Source organism: Corvus kubaryi, unplaced genomic scaffold, assembly GCF_017639235.1.
Source record: "Corvus kubaryi isolate FWS band 111438036 unplaced genomic scaffold, C.kubaryi_AGA036_p1.0 71, whole genome shotgun sequence".
Classification (NCBI taxonomy): domain Eukaryota; kingdom Metazoa; phylum Chordata; class Aves; order Passeriformes; family Corvidae; genus Corvus; species Corvus kubaryi.
Window position 1 is genome coordinate 2,304,165 of NW_024582059.1, and position 25,232 is coordinate 2,329,396.

At 37.2% G+C, this 25,232-nt stretch overlaps 1 protein-coding gene across 2 annotated transcripts in view; it reads right to left on the bottom strand.

The window, feature by feature from the left end:
- The window catches only part of TBCK (TBC1 domain containing kinase), a 112,828-nt gene that overhangs the window by 35,143 nt on the left and 52,453 nt on the right, over positions 1 to 25,232 (bottom strand). For both annotated transcript variants that reach the window (XM_042049700.1, XM_042049699.1), the window contains exon 23: positions 11,867 to 12,042. In XM_042049700.1, the coding sequence (XP_041905634.1) occupies positions 11,867 to 12,042 (176 nt within the window). The remainder of the gene's footprint in view (positions 1 to 11,866; positions 12,043 to 25,232) is intronic.

Here is a 25,232-nt window from a genome sequence, read left to right on the forward strand (position 1 = left end):
AAATTGCTAGTCTCAACACATCATTTCCTTCCAAGTTCAGAAAAATAGTCAAGACACTTCATAATCAGAAAAATGCATAATTTATGGATAATGTATTATTTATTTCAACAGAATAGTCAATACTCAAGAGAGACCTCTTTCCATAAAAAAACCAGCGTGACAGGGCACAGCCAACTCCCAGCTGAATAGCTGAATTTTCCCAGGAATCATCCAAGGAAATGAATTGTATTAAAGGGGAGAAGGAAGAAAAAAGTCAAACTCTTCTCACAAACTTCAGAACTTGCCAAACTAATTCAGCAGTCCCACGTCTAGGGAATTCACAGCAGACACATTTGCAAGACCCAAGAAAGGCAGTAATGCAGAAGGAATACTGATTACATAAATACACACTTGGCTGACACGGCTTAATTTGCCTGATGACAAACTGGCAGACATCACTACGCTCTCCTCAGACATCAGCTTCTGCCTCAGGAGCATGTTTAAGGAGCAACACCAAGGAGGGAAGGGAGGCAAGTCTGCTGCAAAGAGTTCAGTCCTTGAAGCAGGCTCACATGATTACCGGTAACAATAAACACTTGGGTAGCAAAGTCACTGAACCTGGCTGAGATGACCTGAATTAAGTCTTCTGGAGAAACTTTTACATTATGTTGGACTCTAATTATAAAACCACTTCCTACTTTTATTTGTGCAACTCTTGTCCATTCAGTTGATGGGATGAATGCCTCAGGGAAGAATGAAACCTTAAGAAGAAAGCATGAAGTCTACAGAGGAAAACAAACCAACCAAAATTCACTTAATCAGATACAAAAACATTTGCTCTTTATCTAAAAGTATAAAGCCATACAAAGTGTTTTACAGGTACACACTATCTGTCCTGCTAATAGGTTTTAATAACCAGGACAAGCATTCTTTCTCTTTAACTGGGTTGAAAATAAGGAGAAACACATTCAGCTGTGAATTTTACAACCATCTTTGCCTTGACCTACTATGTCCAGACCTGCCTTAATGATAGGTTCAGAGATATGACATCTCTATATAGGCTTTGAACAAAACTGAATCTTCTCAACAGACTTGCTGGAAATAGAATTGCTGAATCAATTATTTCTCTAACAGCTATTTTATCATACTAATTTATTTCCTTCAAATTGCAAAGTGAAATATATGCATGCACTTGTAATATAATCTTTGTCAATTACATTAAAAAAATTCCTATATCTGCTGTATTTGGTAACAACTATATTTCATCTCAGGCATTTCCTCACAGGAATTTTCTAATGAACTGTCAGTCAGCAAAAGCTAAGGATGGCTAACATCAAGCTGTCAATTCTTCTACCCTGTCCTCACGCCTCCTCTGCATAACCACCATCCTGAGACACATACTTGGAAACTGCAAGAAACTACTACAGAAACTGGACTTGAGTTTAATCAGCTCTTCAGGCTGTCACAGCCACTGAACACACAAATCTTGCAGATTCTTTTGAACCTTTAACACATTTCCTACTCCTCTACACAACAGTGCTCCAGCTGTTGTCTATCACTTCAGTGCCTACTCCCTTTGCCTCAGCATGGGCAAATAAGAAGAGATGTACAAGACGCAGGCTGACATTTCAGACAGGAGTCTTCACATTTTTCAGGACTATTTGCTTCAATTCCCTGTTTAGGCTTTACTATGTCATTGCGGGCATTGCTTTCCAGCTGTGAAGAACCAGAAAGAAAAGCAGGTGAAGGACGGAAGATGGTCCACTTTAAACCAAATCCTTTAAGTTAGGTTAGCTGTACTCAGAAAAAGTTTATGGCACTGACAGTGTCTTAGTAATGATTTACAAATATCCAACAAATTGTGAACAGGCTGTAGCATGTAAATGAGGTTTTGATTTCAGCTACATTAAGTTGCAGGTAGGCACATCTCAGGACAGCTACTTACAACATCTTGTTGAATTTATAATTTGTAATTTTTTTTTGTTTTAAACAATGAAGGGAGCATAATGATTCTCTCACAACCCAAAATTCCCATGATAGTAATACTCTATAGGGAGTACAAACAGGACAAATAAAAAAGAAAAAGCCAGGATAACCACCGGGAAAAGCTTAAAAAAACCTTAAAAGCTTTTCACATATATAAAATGCTTGTTTCTTCCTTTCAGTTCTCTTCCTGCTGTGATCTATTTACTCTTTTCCAAGGCAGACATGGCACATACTTTCTAAAAAAACCTCCACTCTTTCTTAAAAAAGGCAAAAGCTCTACTTAAAGCACAGTACCAGAAGGTAGTTAAAAATCCAGTTACAAACTTGTGTTTTAGAGATTGTGTAAGAAACTGTATACTGACAACAATACTGAAATTGAGTACTGCTCATATACAGAGCATACCCATATACTTGCTGTCATTATTTAGGAAACATTAAAATTATCAGAAAGACACTCCCATTTTCACACATCCATGTACACACAAGTCTACGTGTGCTAAAATACTGAGCTTACTACTTAAGTCACTTTATCTGTTTTCCTGCAAAGAGAAACTTATTTTAGCATATTCTAACTACAAACATGAATCTTGCTTTAGACTATTCAGCTATAAGAAACTGTTTGTCAGGGAAGACTGCTTAATCAGCAGGATGGCAATAGCAAGAAGAGTACTTAAGCTGAAGTCTGAGGTCTCCTTGCTGCCCAGAAGTTTCTCTGACAACACCCTACATTCTTTACTTTCAAAGTACTTATTCTTCTCACCCCATTAATTTTCAATTAGGCCTGAGATTTGCTAATCCATATGCACTTACTACTCTTAATAAGAAGAAATAGGCATTGAGAATTTAATTTTTTTTTAAATATTGGCAATTAAAGCTGCTTAACCATTCTCAATTTGGAAGTCGAGTTTCAGAAAGATTAAAGCACTCCAGAACATGAGACTGGTACAATCACAGCTCTTCTCTCTTTTCCCACTAGCCTGTAATCTCTTACAGGCATTTCATCATGGCTTTTAAATGAAGATATACACTTCTTTTTTTGAGAAAATAGCCAAGTATCTTTAGTTCTGCTGGACCTGAATTTAACAGTCCCATCTGATAAACACAGGAGCTATAAAGGAACTTTCTATCCATGGAAAGGACAGCTTTATCTGAGTAGATCCAGGCTTTCTCCCCTTTGTCTTTGAAGCTGGCAAAACTTAGTGCAGCTTATTTAATATACTAGGAACTTCAGCCTGTATAATTAAAAGTATCAGTTTATACTTTAATTTAATTATACTTCAGTCAGTATAATTAGAATCTGGGGTTCAAGTAAAATACTCTATTCAAAATATCAAGGTCCTTCATGAAGAAACATGTTTTCTGAAAGATGTCATTCCATAATTTTTGAATATATTTCTGAAATCAGTGTATATTCATGTACATAGAATAAAACTACAAAAACATATTTTAAAAAGCTTATAAAATAATGGTTTAAGCCCTCCAGTCGCCATCCCCACTATTTTTTATGACAATTACTAGCAAAGGGTCATACTAAAAGGCTTCAGTGTTTTTTGATGTTCAATTGCAACTGTTTATAAAGGAGGAACAGCCAAAATTCCAGATTTTAGGAACTCTTTCCTACAATTTTTCAGCACTTGAGAGCCAGTGTTCTCTACGCAACCTCTCTAGCAAACTGATTCTTACACTTCAGATTCAGTCCTCTGTAGCCATCATATTCTGCTTCTCAGATTACCTGGTCAAGACACTGGTGTTTACCTTCTCTATGCTCCCTCTCCCTCATTTTGTTTTGCAAGCTGTACTCTTCCACCTCCTCCACCATCCTGGCTCCCTCACAAAGCTCCCTGTTCCAGAACTCACACCTTGGGAAGCACAAACAGCAACTTCCAGCCAACTGTCAATCATAAACATCCTCCAAATGTCTGCACACAACTTTGTAGGCAGTCTACAAAAAACGTGAGTGAGCTCTGCTTGCCAAACCAGCTCATTATTAAGGAAACCTCTCTAAATGGAATAACATAATTGAGTGAATAAACTGAGTCAGCAGGGCTAAAAGTCAAGATATTCCCCTGCATGCAGCAGGGCAGACATGCTGCAAACTCTCAGTTATTGCCCCTGACATGATAAAAAAGGTAAAAGCTGCTCACCACTGCATGGAACCATTTCAAAACACAAAGCTGAGACATTATCCAGTCATGCCTGAGAATACTCACAGGATACCTTAATGTGCAATAAAACTTGAAGTAAAAGCAGGAGCAAGAATGATCTTGCCAGCCTTGAACACTTTCCATCAGTGCCTTTTTTTCCCCTCTTGACAGATGTTCTGTCCTTGAAAAGAAACCGCATTTCTTTGATTTGAGAAAAATTATTACAGAATCTTTAGGAAACAGTCAGTCAGAGATTCCCCTGTCTTGTTTAAAAACAAAACCAACCAGAATTTAGTATCACATCTCAATGCAAACTGCAACTGGTACAGGAATTTTCTTCATAATGTGATCATGTATGTTCAGAGACCTTGGATTTAGACAGTCTACCTTTTTTCATCTGTAGTTGCTATTTATTCACCTTCCTGTTTTCTGAACTGGCATTAACAGTGGCAGCTCTAGGACATTTTCAGTTATTTACCACTCTGAAGCCTGTCAAAACATACTGTTCAGGCTCTCCCCTAACTGGTGACTATTAAGATGAGTGCTGAATTTGAGTAACTGACAAGAAGTTTGAGAATATGGTCAGCCAGACAGTTACCCTGGAAGCTGAATGTGCTTTTCACATAAATCTCTTTGGATTTCTGCACCATTCCACCCATTTTAGAGACCTGGGCCCAAGCTTTGTTGAGCTATATGAAACTCATCATCAACATTTACTCCCATCAGCCTAAAATGTATTCATTCACATTTGCAGGATGGGCTCCATGACTAAATTTTGGTGCAGGCTCAACTTTGGAACCAGTATGGATTCTTTCTTCTAGTTATGCTGTTACACACATTTGATAATCAGATTTTCCACTCCTAATAATGTCAGATGAGAAAATATATATACATAGCTGTAACACTTTTACTAATAGATTAAGATGGTGTTGACACAATGACACAGGCCACCAGACAATTTGTATGAGGCTATGAACTGCAAGAAGACAGTGACAGCATCAGGCAAGAGAGCTGCATCCAGAAAGTCTTTTCTATCCTCCAACTGCACTTCCTAATAAAGTTAGATCATAATGACACTGCATCCTGACTCAACTGAGAAAACATACAGCACCTAGCCTGGCCTGAGGTGCACTAAGAAAGGAATGTGAGGAATCCTAAATTCAAGACTAGCCTAAGGCAGGCTCCTATAGAGCCGTATGTTGAGAAGAAGAATAGGGTAGGACAGAAGACTGAGGAGTAGAGGGAAAAGGCACCTTAGGCTGACATAACACACCCCCTCCCTATGTCATGGAAACTCTCTCAATGGCACAGTTACACAGCACTGTGCTCGAAGACCTAACTTTCACAGCAGCAGTATATGGCACACACAGGAGTTGCTGCAAGCTGGAATTAGAGTTGCTGTGACTGGTAGGTAGCTACAGCTGTGCACCTGAGCATGTTGGTGTGTGAGACAATCACTAAGATCCTCCAAAACTTACAAAATGTCTCCCAAACTCCATTGCTTCTAATGCTACAAGCACACGAAAAAATGTAACACCAAGTGGATAATTTCTCTCTGCAGTATCTAATTGTGCTCATCAGAAGCTGAATGAAGCATTACGCTATTTAAATCCGTGCTGGTCCTAAAGTGTATTGTAGCACAGTCAGTGGGTTATTTTGACCGTTACTTCTCTTGTAAAGTAAATTCACATAAACACTGCACTGCTCTTTCATTTTCCCTTTTTTAGATGCAGGCCACTATTTTTTAAAATAAAATATGGATTATTTAACAAGGTATGAAATAAAATTTTCACTCAGGAAACTTTAGTTTGGCTTTGGTTGCCAAAAATACTTATTTCCACTGTAGACCTCCCTCTCAAAGATGAAATGAGTCAGTCATAAAATACATGAAAACAAACAAAATAACAATTGTGTCTTCAGTCAGCCAGCCAGACTGCAAATCAGGACCACTAGAGCCTGAAAAATTACTCAAACATGGAGGTGTGTAATTATTTACTAATATTTTCCATGCATTGGAAGTGCCACCATTCTGCATTTTAATATTCTGGTAATTTTCTTTGGCAAGGACAGACATCAGGCCATGCTACCACAGGCATTCAGACAATGTCTTCTCACAGGATACACTCCACAGGGGCTAAGACTGGACACAGAAAGGAAAAACAGAGTTACCTTAAGTCCAAACTATTTAATAGCTGCAGCAAACTTGAGTGCACTATTCTGCTCTTTTTACTACTTTATTGTGGATCCAACCTCGGTCTTGTTAACAGCTCATTCATCAATAAGTTCCACACGTCAAAGAGTGGTGAAGATAGCTGCCATATTCCTTATAGTCCCACACAGTGGCTACTACTTATGATTTTTAAAGTAAATTTCTTTCTCCAATAGTATGACAAAACTTGAAAAAAACCAAAGAGGAAGAAAAAAGGAACTCCTAATATTTAATTGATCAAAGGCTACCAAACCTAGAATCTGATTTTAAAACAATTTCCAAATTGGGAAAAAAAAAATTAAAAATAACATTCCTACAAGATGCAGAGAGAGAGAACCGGCTAGATTTTTAAAAATAATTAATTTTACTGGTACAATTACCCTTTCCCCCTCTGCACATTTGTTAATCAGTCACGGAATCCCAATTGTGGAAGGTCTAAAAGGTCAAATACACCCATCTTTCAACTTCAAAGTGGGTATAATTGCCAAGGCTTGTGAGGAAGGACTCGTGGACAATCAATGAATCCAGAACCTGAGCCTAAGGCTGCAGCAGAGAGTGCTCTGGCTGCTCCAAATGCCCCATTTACATTCAAAGCAGATAAACACATACTAGGGAGACCTGAAAACCAAGTCTGTGCAAAACAAGCCTACAGTCCTTAAACACGATCTAGAGTGTCTCACAAACTATTTCTGTCTCATATAAATAATATTTAGATCATTACAAACATACTCCTTTAATTCTGTCTCAACTAAGCAGTACACTGGTTTCAATGAGTTTACATTCAATTAAAGTAATTGCAATTTGTATCACAACTTAAAAAAAAACAGCCACAGCATTCATTAGAGACTTTAACATTTAGCATCAGTTATTTCCTGAGCCTTATACTTTGTATTTTATCCACTCTGGCAATTTATTTAATGTCTCATCTTCTACCAGAAAAAGTCCCAAAACTATAGAAAATACATAGAGATTTTTAAGACCAGTCAGAGTGAAAAAAGTGCTAAATAAGGCTTCCTTCAGGTAACTTAATCTGCAGAACCAAAGTACTGGAAGCAGAAGTTTCCCTACACTCCCTACTTCCTGGTAGCTGGCTGCCTGGCTTATAAGTACTGAAAGAATTTTAAAAAGCTAACCAATAAACAGAGAAAGATGTTAAGTTTGCAACAATTCCTAAAATACTTGCCAGAATGTGATGGGCTTATGACATGCCTAATTAAACAGGGACTTGTTTATTCACTCACAAGAGAGGGACATAAAAAGCGCATTTTAATCGACTCATCTAAAAAATGACAAATAACCCCAACTTCTCACTCAAGTTGTTGGCAGCTACAACCAGAAAAACAGAAGCATCAAAGGCAAATGCGAAATAAATTAGAAGCATTAACTGAGATCCTGATCAGTTAATGCTTTGCACAATTTGAACTAAAGACAAATTTGAGTAACAGCTTTCTGTTGAATGTAAGAACAATGGAAGAGGAAAACAAAATCAAGTTCCATACAAAAACAGAAGACAAAAGAAACCTGAAATGGGTCAAGGCAGTCAGAAGACCCTTTAGGCAGAATATAAGTAACAGCCATTATGAACAGCATGAACATCATACAGATATTTCTTAGCTTGTACACTGAAACAGAAGTGTTGGTATACACTACTGACCATGTTTCTTTTTGAAGAATAAATGGATTTACACATCAGTTATTTAATGGCTTAACATAAACCTAGCTAATACATTTCATATGGACAAATACTTCCTAGGTGCACACAGGAACTCAGAAGCCAGTGCTGCTGTATAACAAATAGGCCTGAATTCCCATCTGTAGGAAGTCTATCACACAAGCTCTCCTTAATTACTGGCAAAGGAAAGTTATTATTGGGAAACTTTGCTCATACTACTTCTGATAAAACCATGTTTTTCATATTTGTGTTGTTCAAGCCATTAAGACATCTTGCTGCTTAGGTATTTCTACTGCTTCATCAAAAACTAAAAGCTGAACCGGACAGTTGGCATTTAAATCAGTGCAAGGATCAATAATCATCTGGTAAACATTTCTCCAGTTGAATGCTTTCATTCCTCAACATCTGTCAGGAACTTCCACCCTTGAAAAGAGAACTGTGAGTAGAAGAGCAAGGCAAAGCTGCAACTGTATCAGTCTCTGCATTTCTGTGAGTTCACAGGAGCAGATAGAGAAGCTGCAACATTTTCTCCTTTTTATTTAGAATTACGGAAGTAGCTGGAGAGAGTGTATGTCTACCATATCTATAATAATGGAGACACAAATACAGCAGACAATTTTTATATTACAGTGTTATTTGTCTCTGTGACTCCTGGACATTCAGGAAAAATACTTTGGGAGTTTCCAGGGTATGAAAATAAGTTTCAGGAAGAGTAAGAAAAAAAAAATCATCCATGTACTGGTAAAGAAAAGTTACAGACACAAGACTGAGTAGATTGTAGTGTAAATGAAGTAGTGAATTTAAAGGTTTTCTTCTGTTGTCATTTTTGACATTTTATCTTTCTCAAATAAACATGCAAACTCACTTAAGATGCACATTCATTTTCTCTGAAACTATTTCCTCCTTGAGATTTTATCTCAGTAGAAATATGCTTTCTAGCTGAAAGAGTAAAAGATTAAGCAACACACATGTCCAGGAGGAAAAAAGAGTGCACCCGAGACTATTTATGAAGTTGCAAATAGATGTCACTAAAATAAAAACTAAGCAATGCTACTGATAAAAAAGAGTCAAAACAGTTTTGTTTTACTGACTGCTGGTTTAGGGAGAAAAATGCACACCCAGAGGGGAAATACTTCTCCTGTTATTATTAACCAAAGCACAGTAACATGCAGATACACACAAATACTTCAGTAGCCAATAAAAAGCACTTAAGAAACAAACTGAAGCAGCGTAAAAAGAAAACACATATATAGAGGTAAGAGACAGCTGGTGTTTACAATTAAAAATACTGAACATTTAATGTTTCAAGAAGTCATAAATTACCTTCAGAAGCAAACCCATAACTTTCTTCACAAAGGAATTGTTTCATACCCTACCCACTTTAAAATACAGAGGTGACCCACAAATATAAAACTGGAGATAGAAATGTAGTGCAAAGTACTCGGCCAAAGAATGACCAACTAAATAGGTAAGGAAACAGCAAAGTTATTTTTTAACAGCTAAACTGAAGAGCAAGGACACAATGGTGTTTTAGAAAATCCATTTGAAGGGTACTGTGTATACTAAAGATTGAACTCAGATTTCACTGCTTTCAAGTAGACAAAAAGTTTCCCCATGGCAGCAAACACCAGTAGAGGGCATGTCTGAAGAAAGAGATAGATACTTCCAGGATTAAGGTTAAAAATACCCCCAAACAAACACAAACCACACCACCTTTGCGTGTAAATAGTGTATTTCACCAATAATTTCAATTTTTTTTAAATCAATATTGCTCTAATCCCTGAGAAGTGTCATTTTTATGGTGACAAACATCCAAAAGTGCAGAACTGGTCACAAGTGAGATGTAGCTCATTATGAACTCATGTTACATGGGACTTTCCAAGTCCAAACTATGGTTCCTGACTGAATCATAACATACTTGACTGATATCTATCTGTCTCAAAATCTGACACACAAAAATACAGCACATGAAAGCAAACAACACATTTGCAGACTATAATTTAAGATATGAATAGTCTTTATTTTGTCCATGAGATTAGTTTCCTCTTTGCTCACACATTTCTGTATTGATCCCAGAATCTATACAGCTCTCTTTCATATGATGAGCTAAAAACCAAAATACAGCAGTAAGCAAAAGATCCAATATTCTTGTGCTTCAAAAGATATTAAGCTGTGCTTCAGCTGCACTGCAGTAAATGAAGAGGTCTTTCCTGTTAGGTAGACAGAACCAGAAATGAAAGAGAAGGCAACAGAAGTTCTAGTATTTATTTCTCTCCCCTTTAACATACCAAAAACATTTGCTTAGTTTCTTGGAAACTGTCGGACGGATGAGCCTAATTACTGACACTATAAACAAATACAACTTCTGGTATGCAAATAAAAACACTATCAGGAAAAAACCATCCAAAATATTTCTCAGGAAACGGAAGAATACTGAAAGAACCTTGCTCGATCTGAAATAAGGATTTTTATCTCTGTTACAAATACAAATATTATTAGTTCAGTAGACTAGTGCTGCTTTCCCCCATCTCCCTCTTTGCTACAACCAAGTGCTTTGACTCTTGCTTGTACACATAAAGGCACAAGCAAATGCCTGGGAATCAGAAGACTTGGCTTTTTATTCTTTTGTCATAACATTCAGAAAAGCTAGCACATACACAAAATAATTTTCACTGTTAGCACTGTCAGGCATCTGACCAGACTGAATACTTTCCTTGAAAGTTTTCTTGACCTGACGGATCAAAGTCCTGGGCAACCCCATCTGAATTCAGTGTCATGTGTGTTTTCTACAGGAATTTGTACCAGATGACCTTAGGAGGACCTATCTGAATTACTCTTTGAAAGTGCAGCCCTTGGCTCCTTCAGAAAGCCTCTCTACATATCTCTCCAGCAGCACAGCAGCAGTTATGATGGCTACAATTTCTGGATGACAACAACCAGTATTCCCCTGTAATTTCATTTTTCTTCCCCCTTGCCTTTCTACATCTACCTATTGTTTCTTAAATCCTGTAAGGTCTTTGAAGTTTCCTTTTGTTCTTCATTTCATGTCTACACTTGCAGTCCTAGATTTGTAGCTAAGGCTTCCAGAAATTAAAACAGAAATAAAATAAAAACTAAAATAAAAAAACTAGAAAATGACTGAATATCAAGCTCCAGTTTAAGGACTAAAAAGTAAAGAGTCATTTGAGTGACAACAACTCCTCTTAGTTTCCTAGTAATTAGGAAAAACAAATGGAAAGACTAAAACCTAACAAAATTTGCCAAACAGATATAGCAGGTCTATATATACTTCCCCTATTATTGGAATGTGCTCATGAATGAAATGATTGTAGGAGAAGGTGGAAGGAAAAAAAACCCAGCAAAATAAAATTTAATTTTTAAGAGACTAACTAGATTTATACTACTGAGAGGAAGGAAAGGAATAATTTTAAATCACCAGTCTTCAGACAGTGCATCAGACAAGAGAAACAACCATTAGATTATACTAGAGAGATAGAAGAAAAATCTTTTTAGTAAACTGAGTATCTATTTAATATAGATATTCTCTTAGTTATTAGTTACTTCTTGCCAAGATAAACACAGGCATAACTCACCTACTAAACTCTCAGAATAACTTGTGGCATATCCTTTACCTCATATGCCAAGATAGAAAAAGCAGCCAGAGCTGCCTGCATCACTTTCCAGTTCCCTATTTCTCACTGGCAAACTGTTCTTTTTACTGCTTTTCTCCTACGATAAAGCCTGTTAGTAGTTCTGCAGGTGACCTGTGGACATGAGTTTGTTGTAGTAGCAGGACTGAAGGAGCAGGAGTTGGGAGAGACAGGAGAAACACGCAATCTGAACAATTCTCCCTGCTCCAGTTCCCAGGTTACTTACTAGGTCACTTCGAGGAGCCTCCTGGTAGTCTGCTGAGAAGCAGGACATGGAGCTTCTGGCGCCGTTGCTCTCAGGGGCTGGCCGCGGAGGCTGCGCATACTGCCTGTAGGTGGCACTCTTAGGAGTCCAGCGGAACAGGTTGATTGACTCGCGAACACAACGCTCAATATCGATCTCTGCAAGGGATTTAAAGGAGAAACAAGGAATGCAAGAGTGAAATATCAGTAAAGCCAAGTAACCCAGCTATGACATTGCTAAATATACACATATCCATCTATACCTTTGTCTGTCTCTCTGCGCCTTGCTCAAAGGAAATGTAGATTTCAAGAACATGTTCCCATTCAAAAAGAAAAGCACTCAATTTTTTTACTAAAAACTAGTAAAGACATTTTACGAGCTAATTTTATCCCCAGTCATGTAGTGAAATCTGTTTAAGGGAAGTGTATCAGAACTTTAATCAATGCAAAGTCAGGACAATAATTGAAGTCTAGTCATTGTAAGGCATCTTAAAGTCTTTACAAGTCAGACTACTGACTGTTCAGTGTAAGTTCATGCAGTTCATTGTAAGTAGATTTTCATACAGTGTACAGACATCAGGATTTTTTGGATCATCTGAGTGTCTTATTTGTCAGTTAAATCCTAGTAAGAGCCAGAATCAAAAGCTGTCAGCTACTGAATTTCGAATGGCCTGCCATTTTGACAAAGCCACATGCTATCTGTTTGCTGGAAAACAGGAGTTTTCAACATTAATTTGTGCTTGATGGCAAACATAATGGATTATTTTAGAGATTTTAGAGAATTTTTTAAACAAACAAGCAAACAAACAATACAGTCCAAAACCCAACCAGTCATCCCAATGAAACATCCTGGCTGAAAGAGTGAAGTGCCATAGTGATAATATGTTACTCAGCTTGTAAGGAAAGCTGACACGTATCACATGGGAAGCATCCTGAAATAAGATGTGGTCAACTAAAAAGTATGAAAGTACAATGAAATACATATGTAAAAGGAAAAAGGTGTATTTTTCACAACACTAAGCATCCTGCATCTATCTTCTAACAAGATATAACATAAAAGCCATTTACTCTTTTATCACTATAAAAGGACTGGTTAACTTTGCACATCCTGTATCTGGTCTCAAGAAGAGAAAAACGATCCTAACTTGCATTTTAAGACAAAACTGGTATAGTGTGACAGACAAACAGCAGGGATATCATCACTTCTTGTGTCTGTCCCAAGATCTTGTATGATTCATTACAACAGTCACAATTTCGATTAAAGCATCAGCTTCTATGAAGAAAACAGAGGCATTGTAGCCAGGCTTTATTTGTATATCTCAAACAGATTTGATGCACTGCCACCAGTCACTCATTGCCATCAGCAGATTTGATGCCTTGCCATCAATCTGGGAGCTACTTCAGAAACCTCAGTCATTAGCAGGGTGGTGAGCAGAAGCTGAAATTGAAGCTTGGGGCAGAATAATCTAGTCGGATGAGATTGACTTTGTTTAAAATCTGAAAGATGTGATCTATTACTCTCCCATTCAAAAAGCTGTCCATATTCAGGTAGGATACAATCTGCAGCAGATGCCTTAATTCCGTTGATGACAGCATGCTTACGTGCTATCTTGCTTCTAAAAGTCTGAAAAGTCTGAGAGTAAAGCTGTGGCTTACCCAGTTTTAATTCTAGCTCTAAAAACCTTTTTGTGGATGTGTGAAACTAAACCACAATTCTTCTTGACAGTATCAGGTTCCCTAGCTACTTGGGATAATAGATGCCAAAGATAAATGGAGTATGTGATGTCTCAACAGTAGCTAACAATTTTTCATTTTGACTATACTGTAATAGAAGGCTGTTACTTAGCATCATTCCCAAAGAAAATCCACACAACTGGAGAATTTTACACAATTCCTAAATTCAGGTAAAGAGAGGAGATGCCTTTAACTGGTTATTATTCCTAAAGCTCCAAAAACACCCTAAAGCACTATCATTACAGTAGCACTTTTTTCTACATTTCTGAAAACTCACTGTCTTTATAAAAAGTTGAAATTTTCAGTTCAAGACTGTAATGTATTTATAGCAGGGCTGTGGTTTCTTTTTTTGTTTTGTTTTTGTTTTTCTTTTGTAAAGAGACTGCTGTAATTGAGTTATAAGCCCCATTTCCTGAGATTCTTAGCTAAGGAAACATTAGCAGTACTTCTGTAATAAAGGATATGAATGCAGAATTTAGCCAGCAAAAAAAATATATCTGAACACCAATAATTAATAGCATGAGAAACATTTGGCTGTGAGAGGGCATAATAGCCTGCATATATCTGAAATTGAAAACAGAGAATGGGGGGATGGAATAGGAACTCTGTTTGCAGTAAAGCTACAGAAAAGGTAAAAGCACAAATCGAGACTGACAGTGTTAAACACAGAAAAGGGTCAAAATATTTTTCTTAGAAACAAGCTCTGTAATTCCAAAAGGAATCCATTTTAGAGAAGTGGAAAATAGGCTTGGGCACTGGAACAGGCTTCCCAGGGAAGTGGTCAGAACACCAAAGTTGACAGAGTCCAAGAAGCTTTTGGACAACTCTCAGGCACATGGTGTGACTCTCAGGGTGTCCTGTGCAGGGCCAGGAGCTGGACTCAATGATCCTTGGCCCCTTCCAACTCAGTTTATTTTGTGTGTGTGTGTGTGTGTGTGTGTGTGTGTGTAGAAACAACAACCAGTTCTCACAAATCAGGATGCTAGTAAAAAATGTAGGAGTCTGTTTTTCTGCGATTTTGGAATGCTTGGTTTTTCACTTCTACAAGCAGCATTTCAGGAGGACAGCAAGCATGGCTGAAAATGAAACTCCACAGATCAAGAGAGAATTAAGCCATCTAAAGCCTAAAACAAATGTACAGTCTGTCAATTAATTGATCTGCTTCTCAATAATGCAAAATAAAAACTACAACAAGGCAATTGGGGTTTCCACAAGTAACAATAAAAAAACCCCACAACCACAAAATGCCCCCCAAACCATGTGCAAACCATAGGCACATGCATGCATATAATATGAGAACAGTCAACATCTAGTACCCACAAGGGAGACAAGACTATGGGTGGTAAAAGAATTTACTCAAAGAATTTACTCACATTCTTTTTTAAAAAACAATTACTTTCAGGATACTGGAGTTTAAGACTACATTAAACTGGTATAAATATTTACAGAATATTTTTTAGCCACATTGCATGAACAGGCTCCACACTTGGGTAACCTTCAAGCCTGTCTTCATCATTTGTTTGCAATTTCGGTTTAAGAAAAATCACTTCCTGTCAGTAACTAAAATGCAATGCAATCTTGTGCAGCTTGCTGGATAAGATCTTCTCTCCTCTTTTTGGCTAATAAGTAAGGCTCTGCTGCACTACTTCAATCCCAATTCCTTCCCATGCCCTTTCAAATATATGAAAAATGAGTCAGTCTCTGGTGAAATGTCCATCTTTTATTATCTCTCCAAGACTGTGCATTCACACAGCATTAATCCTGCCTCTACTCTTCCTGCTCCCAAGTCACTGCACTACAAGCCAGAAAACATTAGAGCTTCCACATTATTAGAAACATACCACTGATATGTCAGAAGCACATCAAGCCAGAGCCTGGATTCTTGGACAGGACTATGAACAAACAGACTACCTCAGCAGAATGCCAGAGCACTTGACACGAGCAAACAACTTAGAAAAACATTCTTCTGAAAGCAGGCTCTGCATACGTCTCCAGGTGTGAGCAAGAAGTGAACAGTAATATTTAGAAAGGATGAAGATGGCATGCTCACTCATGGAGACGTACATGTAACATCTCTGTGCTCTCCAAGATCCCAGCACTGGGGTATTTTGTAGTTTAGAAATGATGTGCCTTCTGTTTTTAGTAAGACAAATTATTTCACTGGAAAATCTGTAATGAAAACATGCTGATGTAACATGGTGTCATTAAATGTGAAGCGTGAAAAAATTTAAGGCTGACTTAAAACATAATAAAAATACTATAAAAATAAGTTATAATTTCAAAACTCAGTACATCTTCAAATTGTTTTTGAAAAATTGCAGAGTGCAATTTCAAAAAGTCAAAGCTGGAACCCAAGTATCTTAGGAACCAAAGTCACAAGTTTAATTTTCAAACATTATGTTTAGGAGTTCTGGTTCAAATGAGATCAAGTATTTCACAGTCAAGCAGCAATCAAGACTTACAGGAAACAATTCTGTGGCACCAGCTAATTGCTCAGCATCAAAAGGCTTCACTGACATATCTAAATATGCAGATAATACAGCAATTGAAAAAGGTAGGGGTAGGGAAGTGAAAGTAAAGTTATCTAACAGTTACATCTTTGTTTTGCCATGGCCCCATCCTAACATTAAGCCTACTGAAATGTTTTGCTCCTTTTCTGAACCAAACTTACTGTTTATTCTAAGATGTTTTTCATTTTGCTTTGTTCATGCTAAACTATAACTTCTTACCAAGCTGCTGTCTCCCTGTATCCACAGCCTCAACTGAAAAGGATGGCTCAGCCTGACATAGCTGCTTTTTAAGCTATGTACATTTAAGGTTTACTATTATAGATACAGGAGACAAGTAGATTGCACTTGAAACAGATGTTGAAAAAAGCATCAGTTTAAATGCAATACACCTGTGACAAAAGCACATAGAATTTTTTATTTCTACAGCAAAACTGGATGTGCATATGCTGTTCACAGCAAGTGAAGGCAAATGATGGAGAAAAATGTAAGACGAATGGTTCTTTCCTAATACAAATCTACACAGACCAAGTCTTTGTATGCAGTTAATCAATTCCAGAGCCTTTTCCTTCGGTAACAGGATACCAGTTAAGAAACTCAGCCAAAATAAACTGCTTCTGCATTTTGGGAATAGCCCAGAATTATGAGCTTGGTTTGACATCTCCATCATAAATACTTTATTACAACCCTGCCAGGCAACATCAGCTTTCACCACACAGCCACATAAATAGGCCAGAAATCTCTGTGCTATTCAGCTCTGGAGCTGAATAGGTCAGCCAGTTCAAACTCCTGATTCCTGCTCTTAGAAGAAATAGAGGTGAAAGGCCATAAACTCTTTCTTCCTGATGACATACAAAAAGATACACTGAGTGTGCATATTTAACAGGACAAATCTAGGAAGAGAAGTGACATTTCTATCCAACATCTCTGTATCTATTACTGTAAGAAGGTTATTATAAATGAAAAGGTCAATGCAGAACTATTCTTTTTACATTATTTATTTCATACATTGCAGGATAGTTGCGTGACTTCATTTTTTTGTGGACAGCAGTAGAGAGAAGAAGCAGCAAACACTATGAATTATTCCCTAGACATTAGACTGCATAAAGGGCAAACATGGATTCTTTTCTTACTTGTGATTGCAAAAATTCCTCTGACTCAGCAGTTCAGTGAAAACGTTTACTAAAGAATGCCTTCCAGTATGGAAACGTGACAGTGTCCTGCACTGATTGAGATGAGCAGAATGCCAAGTGACTGTACAAAGAGTAAAGCTTTACTGTAAGCCAATCACCAAATGCCACATGCTGTCTTACTGAGAAAGAATACAGAAATAGGTTACACAAAGACTGTAGCTAAGCTCCAACAAGAAAGAGCGTTCTAAACATTTTTATGAGGTGTGCCAGTGCTGCTGAACAGCAGACACTTCTACAAACTAACAAACTGTTAAAGACATCTGGACCCTAACACAGGGTAGGATACTGACCAATGACAGATGCACAGGAATTCACAACATATAATAGAAATAGTCAGATGGAGGCTACCGTGCCCAACTTGAGAAATACAGAAGGGGAAATAAAGCAGCACAGCAGAAAAATGAACATTACTTCATAGGTAGATGATAACCAGAAGATGAATAAAAGGACAGGTTCACAAAATTGCAGGGATCAGCTCAGAGGAGAAACCTGTGAGAAAGCCATGGCGATGAGGAACCTGTGGTGCCACCAACACAACGTCCAACAACAGTCAATTTTTGAAAGAATAACTCTTTTTTGGCTTTTCTATGTTCTTTTTGTTGTAGTATTTGCTAAATATTTGTTAAATTAGTTTTAGAATCTGAAATACTAGCGAAACTCACCTTCTTTATCCTAAATCTGTGCTTCACAGAAATAATATGCAAATACTGAAACTCAGCATGCAAAACTAGAGATCATGCTGTTACAGGTTTCCATCTGGGTGGTAACTATGAGCTACTGCAGTTATTTCCCAGGAGTAACCGGTATAAACCTGTAAAAAATTCTACAGTCAGAAACTCTGACCAGGCTAGATGCTTATAAAACTGATGACTCTCTTAAGAGCCATAAGTAGAAGACCTTTGTATTGGCATAGCTCTCCTGTTAGCCTTCAGGATGTTCGTAAGGAAATAACATGAAGTAACTCAGATTTTCTGCTTTTAAAGTAAGACAAAAGTTCAGGTAATCTTGAAAAGGAGTACCTATTGCCATGAGAAAAGGATGAAGGCCTCTAATTTGACCTGTTTGTTCCCATACCAATGATGGAAAAACTCTGGGTAAATATAAATACAAATAGAGAATTTAGATCTGCCTAATGAGTATCCTGAACCATGTAACACTCTCAAACTGCTAGAGCAAGCAACATTTTACTCAGAATTGAAAAGTTATTTCCCACAAATACAGCAACTGTAAACAGGAAGGATAATCATCTTGTTTATACTTAAAACTGCTTTCATTTATTAAATAAAAGTGCTCTAGCCATTTGGCACTACAGTAGATAACTGAGATCCAAAACTTCCAGTGTTTACTACTAGTCAAGTCTGTGTTAGTGTTTCACATAGCAAAACTAATAGCTTTAAGTAACTAACATCAGTCCAACCTTGTCAGTATACATTTTCTAAGTTATTCAAAGCTTGCTGCATAATTAACCTACTCATAAGCCACGGGAAAAAGTTCCCTTATTCTGTGAAAGAGCTAAGTTAACACACCTCATTTGAATTTACACATGAAAATATTAAATTATACTCAAGACATAAAAGTTTGTCATTTCAGGGTTGCATTCCCAGCAGACAAATTTGTGGTTTATCAGCTTACACAATTGCTTACATGATTTGTCTCCTTAGAATGGTGCTATGCTTTTTTTTTTTTTTTAGTATGAAGACTGAAGAACCAGCAAGAGACTGTCTAGCTCCTCGCCTTGCTCTAAAGCCAAATGCAATGTGACCAGGCTATCCTCCCTATCCCCTACAGATGCTTGCCTAGACTTCTCAAATTTGTGAAGTGACAGAGGTGTCACCTGACACACCCGTGCTGGTTACTCAGACTATTTCTCATCATTTTCAGAATGCAGGCAACATTGTTCACATACAATGTGAGCTCTTCCCAGTTGGGATACCTGTTCTCCCTGAACAAGTTTTGCCCTTCAATACTAACATTGCAGTCCTGAAATTTATTCCAAGCTTGCAATATCAATAAAGTCTTACCTTTAGGTACAAACCCTGCTCTAGTTCTCCATGTTTAGTTTTGGTTTTTCTGTTGATTTCTACTAAACTCCAGTATACTCTTAGTATATTAAAAATGAAGAAATTTGGACAGACAGAACCAAATGGCCCAGGCCGATTTATAAAGGCAAGAGTTTAAGTGAAATATTATGTGAAAGTAAATCAAAGGGAATTGACAGCTATCCCAAAGTATAAGAGCACGGAGAGTTCACTTAACCTCACTTCATAGCCCTTATTTTGACAGAAAGACTTTTCTAGCTCTCAGTGTACACTGCCATTCCAATTCTGTATTTAAGCAGTTATGTGTATCTCTATTACAATGCTAGATATACACTCCCCAAATATATCTACAATCATATAGAAATGTGCTGCTAATGTACATTTCAATCAAGAATTTTTAATACTGCATTATTTGTGCAGCTCATTTAAAAATTCTCAATTAGCAGTTAGAGAACTAAAGATTATTGAGCAGAACATTTATACCTGTAAGGCAAACAAACATACTCAGCATAACAAAATTATAAACAGATATCCTATGAGGCACCTTGCTCTATCAGCAACGTTTTCCACAATTAAAGGAAAAAGGAAAAAGGAAAAAGGAAAAAGGAAAAAGGAAAAAGGAAAAAGGAAAAAAGTCTAGTACACGCTATTGCTTTCTAAGCATTAGTCTAATCCTGAAGCAGTTGCTATGCTTGTAGTTTTAATGGGGAAAAAAAAAGGAAATACTTTCCCAAGACACCTTTGTAATGAGGAAAAAAAAATTCGCCACATCTAGGAACAAAGCTCAGATAAGAGCAGCCTCACTTTTGTCAGTTCATGCCTAGAAATCCTAGAAATGCTTGTCTGCTTGACAGTCTACCCTCTTGTACTTTCATTTTATTCCAGTGTAAAGGTGTACAAAATCCTACATGACTAACAGATGGATTATTCTATTTTCTGAAGAGCCGTTTCGCTATTGAGAGCACTATCAGGGGTCTCTCAAGGAACAGGAGGCATTACCTGTGTGTCAGACTATTTTAAAGACATGGACTAGGAAAGTTCTACCAATGAACTCACTTTTTACCCTTCTTATGAAGCATCATTCCTTGCAGCAGACAGCCCTTTGATAAAGGATATATATTTGATTTTCTTCTGCCAGTGACAACTACAGACTACAACAAAGGATTTCAGTATTTCTTTCCTCAGTGTGTTGCCCACTCCAGCATTTCTCTTCAGTCTCAAGAGGGTAGAATCTATAATCTAGAACTGTTTTGTTTGTGTCACAATGAGTGGAAAAGGTGAATAATTGAAGAATTCACAGCCTCAGGTAAAAAAACATCAATCTTACAGTCTGACACTACCAGACAGCCTTGTTGAGCAGCTGTGCCCTAACAAATCTCTCTGCTTCTGTCCCAAAGCCAATAATCTTGAGGAATTGCATCATGAAATACACTTGCATCTCCAAAAAGCCATCTAACATAGAAAAGATGAGCAACATGCTCAGAAAAAGATGCTTCCATAAATATCAGCCCGACCTACATATTTCAAGAAAAGAAAACTAGGAAAAGTGACTTCCTTTTAAATTCTGATGTCTTTTGATATTTCCAATCAATGTTTTTGTCATAGTTACAACACCATTATCATGTGTATCACGTGAACGAGACCAAAGTGCTGTTTTTCTTCAGCTATACTGTAACTTAAAAAAGTAGTCAGCTTCACTAGCTTCACGACAAAATACTTTCCAGTGCTATCTTCCATGAACAACAAGAGAGCGATACGTCAAAATTTCATAGCTGAAGTTAAAAAAGTTTCCTTTTAGAAGAGCTGTTATGGCTTCTGTTCCTCAGAGCCCTGATCTAAGCAATAAGACATTTTCAAAAGTGTATGAAAAAAGTCAAACCCTAATCAGAACTATGTATTAACTTTTTTTATCCCTGTTGCTCACTGGAATATGACAGACCACTGTATCTCTTGTCAGTCCCTTCAAAGGTGGTGTTTTAATCCCCGAGGTTACATTTTCCTTGGAGGAGTGCTGAAACAAATGGGAACAGCCACCAAACACCCACAAACTCAGTGTGGACTTGGTGACCAACTGCCATTTTTCCTCTTACAAGATCTATATTAACTAAATGCTGAACCACCAGAAATTCCAGTACAATAAAAGTGTATGGATCACAGACACGGGCAGACAAAGGATCCTCAGGAAGCAAAACAGCAGAAAGTAAAATGGTAGCTACCTAGGGTCAGAAAAACATCTGAAGTAGAGTTTTCTGATGTGTGTCTAATTTTGCTGCTGTCAACAGAAATGTATCATTCAAAATTGCTCCATACAATCTTAGTAGAGAATTTCTACTATTTTTTAACCTTTAGTCCATCTATAAGCTGGTTGCAATCCTTCTAAGCATTCATGTGGCTTCCACCATCATGAGATTCAGCATTTTGGCACATCACTAGAATGGCAATGGAAATAATAATTTCTTCCAAATTAGAGAAACTCTGTTCCCTAGAGAATTATTTATGTCTGTGGTTTGACGATAGCCAGATCTTGCATCTTAAGGCCACATGCCTGTGTCTCACAAAGCATAATCCTCTGTTTTCCACTTCAACCATTTTAGTGTAGTTCCTCATTGCACTGAATGCAAGCTACTGGATTGCTTTGCTACAGTCAGTCTTTACAAACTTCCTATCTGAGGCCAAGGTTCTTCCTTTGGAAGCAGTGACTAGACTGGAGTCAGCAAAAAGACACCTTCCTAGGGTGCACAGCATTAAAAGAATGAACCCTCCTCTTGCTCCAAAATTACAGAAAATGAGCTTATTGAACTAACCTAAAAGGTTTGAGTATGTTTTATCTCATGTCTAGGCTTGATATTTCCCTATTCTCTAACAACATCTGTCCCCACCTTTTCATCAGTTCCCTATCCCTTTAGAAGGCCGTAACTCATCTCAGTATGGCAGCGCTGATACTGGCAGTGATCACTGGAGGAAGATCTGTTTGCCAGGCCCTATACTGCACCCATTCCAGGTGGGAGTGGATTGGTCTAAGGATTCTTCAACTGTTTGCAAAGAGCTGTATGTGTCTGGATGCTTCCTAACAAAAGCTGCTGTTGACTTTGTACTACTTGTGCAGCGGGTAATGAACTTGGTAATCAAGTCAAACTACAATAAGCACAATTTTTGAGTTGAATAATGGACATTACCACACAAACTTATGGCAAGATTCTAAAGACTAAGCTATAAGCAAAAGTGCATGTTTTAAAATAAACTCATACAGTTGGTCCTCAGTGCATGAAAAGCCTTCTGGGTTGTAAATCTGCTGATACATGAGATTAAGGGATATCCAGACTGGCTTAGTACAAATCAGCACTGGTGTGAAAGCAGAGTCCTGTCTCTGTTGTTGGTACCTCAGGAATCTCATCATAGTAGTGTCACCCTTACCATTCTCATTTTCCTGACACATTCTGCTACGTCAGACTTGCAGAAATACTGTCTTTGTTCTCTCTTTGCATCACCTGAATAAGACAAAATTTACTAAGTCTCAAAACTACAGGTAAAACAATTAGCAACAACTTCAGGGCTGGTTTTGTTTGTCTGTCTCAAATGGTACTTCCTAAATATTGTCTGTTATTTATATTGCTTGAATAAAGTTTGTATTTAACAGAGCTCTTAGACCCAAGGAGAAATATGAAAGAAAAAAATGAAAGAGAATTTAAGTAAAAAAACTCCAGCACTTTGGGGTAGTATTTCCTAAACAACCTAATTCTATTTAAGGTTTAGCAGTTGCTTATATGCCCCCTTCATATAGCTCCATGAGGAATGAACTAGGACATTTGTTGCTACAAGGGGACATTTGTTGCAAAAGGATTTTCCAGTGCTCTTAATTAAGCAATTGTTTTTTCAAAATCTTCAAATACATTTCCTGATATGATAGGACACTGTTTAAACTATATAAAAATAAATTAAAATTTCCAACAGAGCTCCCAAAAATAGCAAGTAATGCCCAATTGTATTGGCTTTATAGATAAAATATGGCCAATTGTATTTGGAAAGGGTTTTCAGAATCAAGTAATCAATAAGGACACAATGCCCCTTCATTTTCCTCACATCACTATTATTTTAAAACAGTAATTTAAACTGTGTTATATACAATGAACTAGAAATTACGCAGTGGGGTTTTTATTTTTTTAAAACAAGAAATCTTAAAAGTGTTCCACAAAGTTGCAAGATGGCAGTAAAATACCTTATCAGTCTGGAAAGGAAGTTGTTTTCACTGGCAGCCTGAAATAAGCCATTCCACTGCACACAAAGCTTAAAAATTGCAGGAGTTACAGACTGTTGAGCAACAATTGATTTTAGTTCAAAATTATCGCACACGTTTTGAACAACAATCTCTTCCTGGGAGTGACCTAGTTTCAGGTGAAGGTCATTTGTAAATTACTTTCAGAGAATTCTCAGCCTTGGCACACCATTTATCATACCCAAAATAACAGAAGTCTTGTTTGGAAGACACAGGTGACAAAATGCATAATGAGTCAATACTTTTTAATCAGAAATAAGACTCAGGTCAGAAAGAAAAGGGACAAGGCTATGAGAATTATATGTTGAAAAAGTTACTGATTAAGCTAGATCAACAACATTTAACTTTTAAGTCACACTAGGATTGTCTTCCATCTTTATTTTTTTCCCCCTTAGTAGTTTTACTAGCAGTATTTTATGGTATGCTTTAGATTAATCTCAAAATATTCAATTTCGCCACTGTTGACATCCTAATTATCACAGACATCACCAATTTAAGAAAAAAAAAATATTTTCAGAAATTCGTATTTCCTACCAGAGTATCAGCAAAGTTGTCATCAACTACAACCAGCAGAATGCATGTACATTATACCACTATGGATTTTAGTGATTTAATTTTATTATATGAACAGATATGTATTAAGAGAACTAATGTGTTCTTATACACGACCTCAGCATAAAGTACTTCCAGTGTCAGTATATCAGCTGAATTAAGATAAATTGGAATCTATAATTTAGCACCCTTCGAGAAAAAAAAAATATGGAGAAATGACCTCAGGCAAGAAAATAAGTTGAATATTAATGAATCTGTACTTAACTAGGACATACAGCTAACCCATGGGGGAGGAGAGGATGAGGAGAGAGTCAATCTTTTAGTTCAGCACTCACATTTCAGCCATCTGTAGATATCCTGTTAAATTTACCATGAGCATGTGAAATGACTAAGCATACAGATTGAAAATTAAAATTCTACATCATAAGGAATGGCCTAATTCAATTTCTTATAAACTGAAAAATACAGTAGCAAATACATACTACACACTAAACTAATAAGTAGGAGACAAATTTTGAAATCCAGACCCATATGGAAAGGTGTACAGCAAGAGACAATTTGTGACAACAGTATTTAAAGAAATCACAGAGCTTCATTTATGATAACTCACTGACTTATGCAACTGCGAACTCAGCCTCATCTGCTTGCTGCCATATCCTAGACTACTGCTAACCTCTGTAAACTCTGCAGTTGTGGAGACTGCAACACTTAACAAGACCTTTTAAATTCTCCTCCAAACTTCATTCTCTCCTTCAGTTCTTCTGAATATGAATTACTTTAAATGAATTTGAATTACTGAATTACACACATGGTGTTCAAATAGAGCTCACTAAATCCATAATTACCCCAGGAATTACCCCAAAGTTAGAGTTATCTAAAGAAAAGCTACACATTTAAAACACTGCCACCTCTTAACCTAAGACCTGTATTACATAAGTAGGATCCTGAGTTGGAGGGAGGGAATTAATACAAGAACATAAGATTGTTCTGAGTCCAGCAGCCTTCCTACTTGTGTTACTACAACTAAAACACATCTTTCAGGTGACATGGC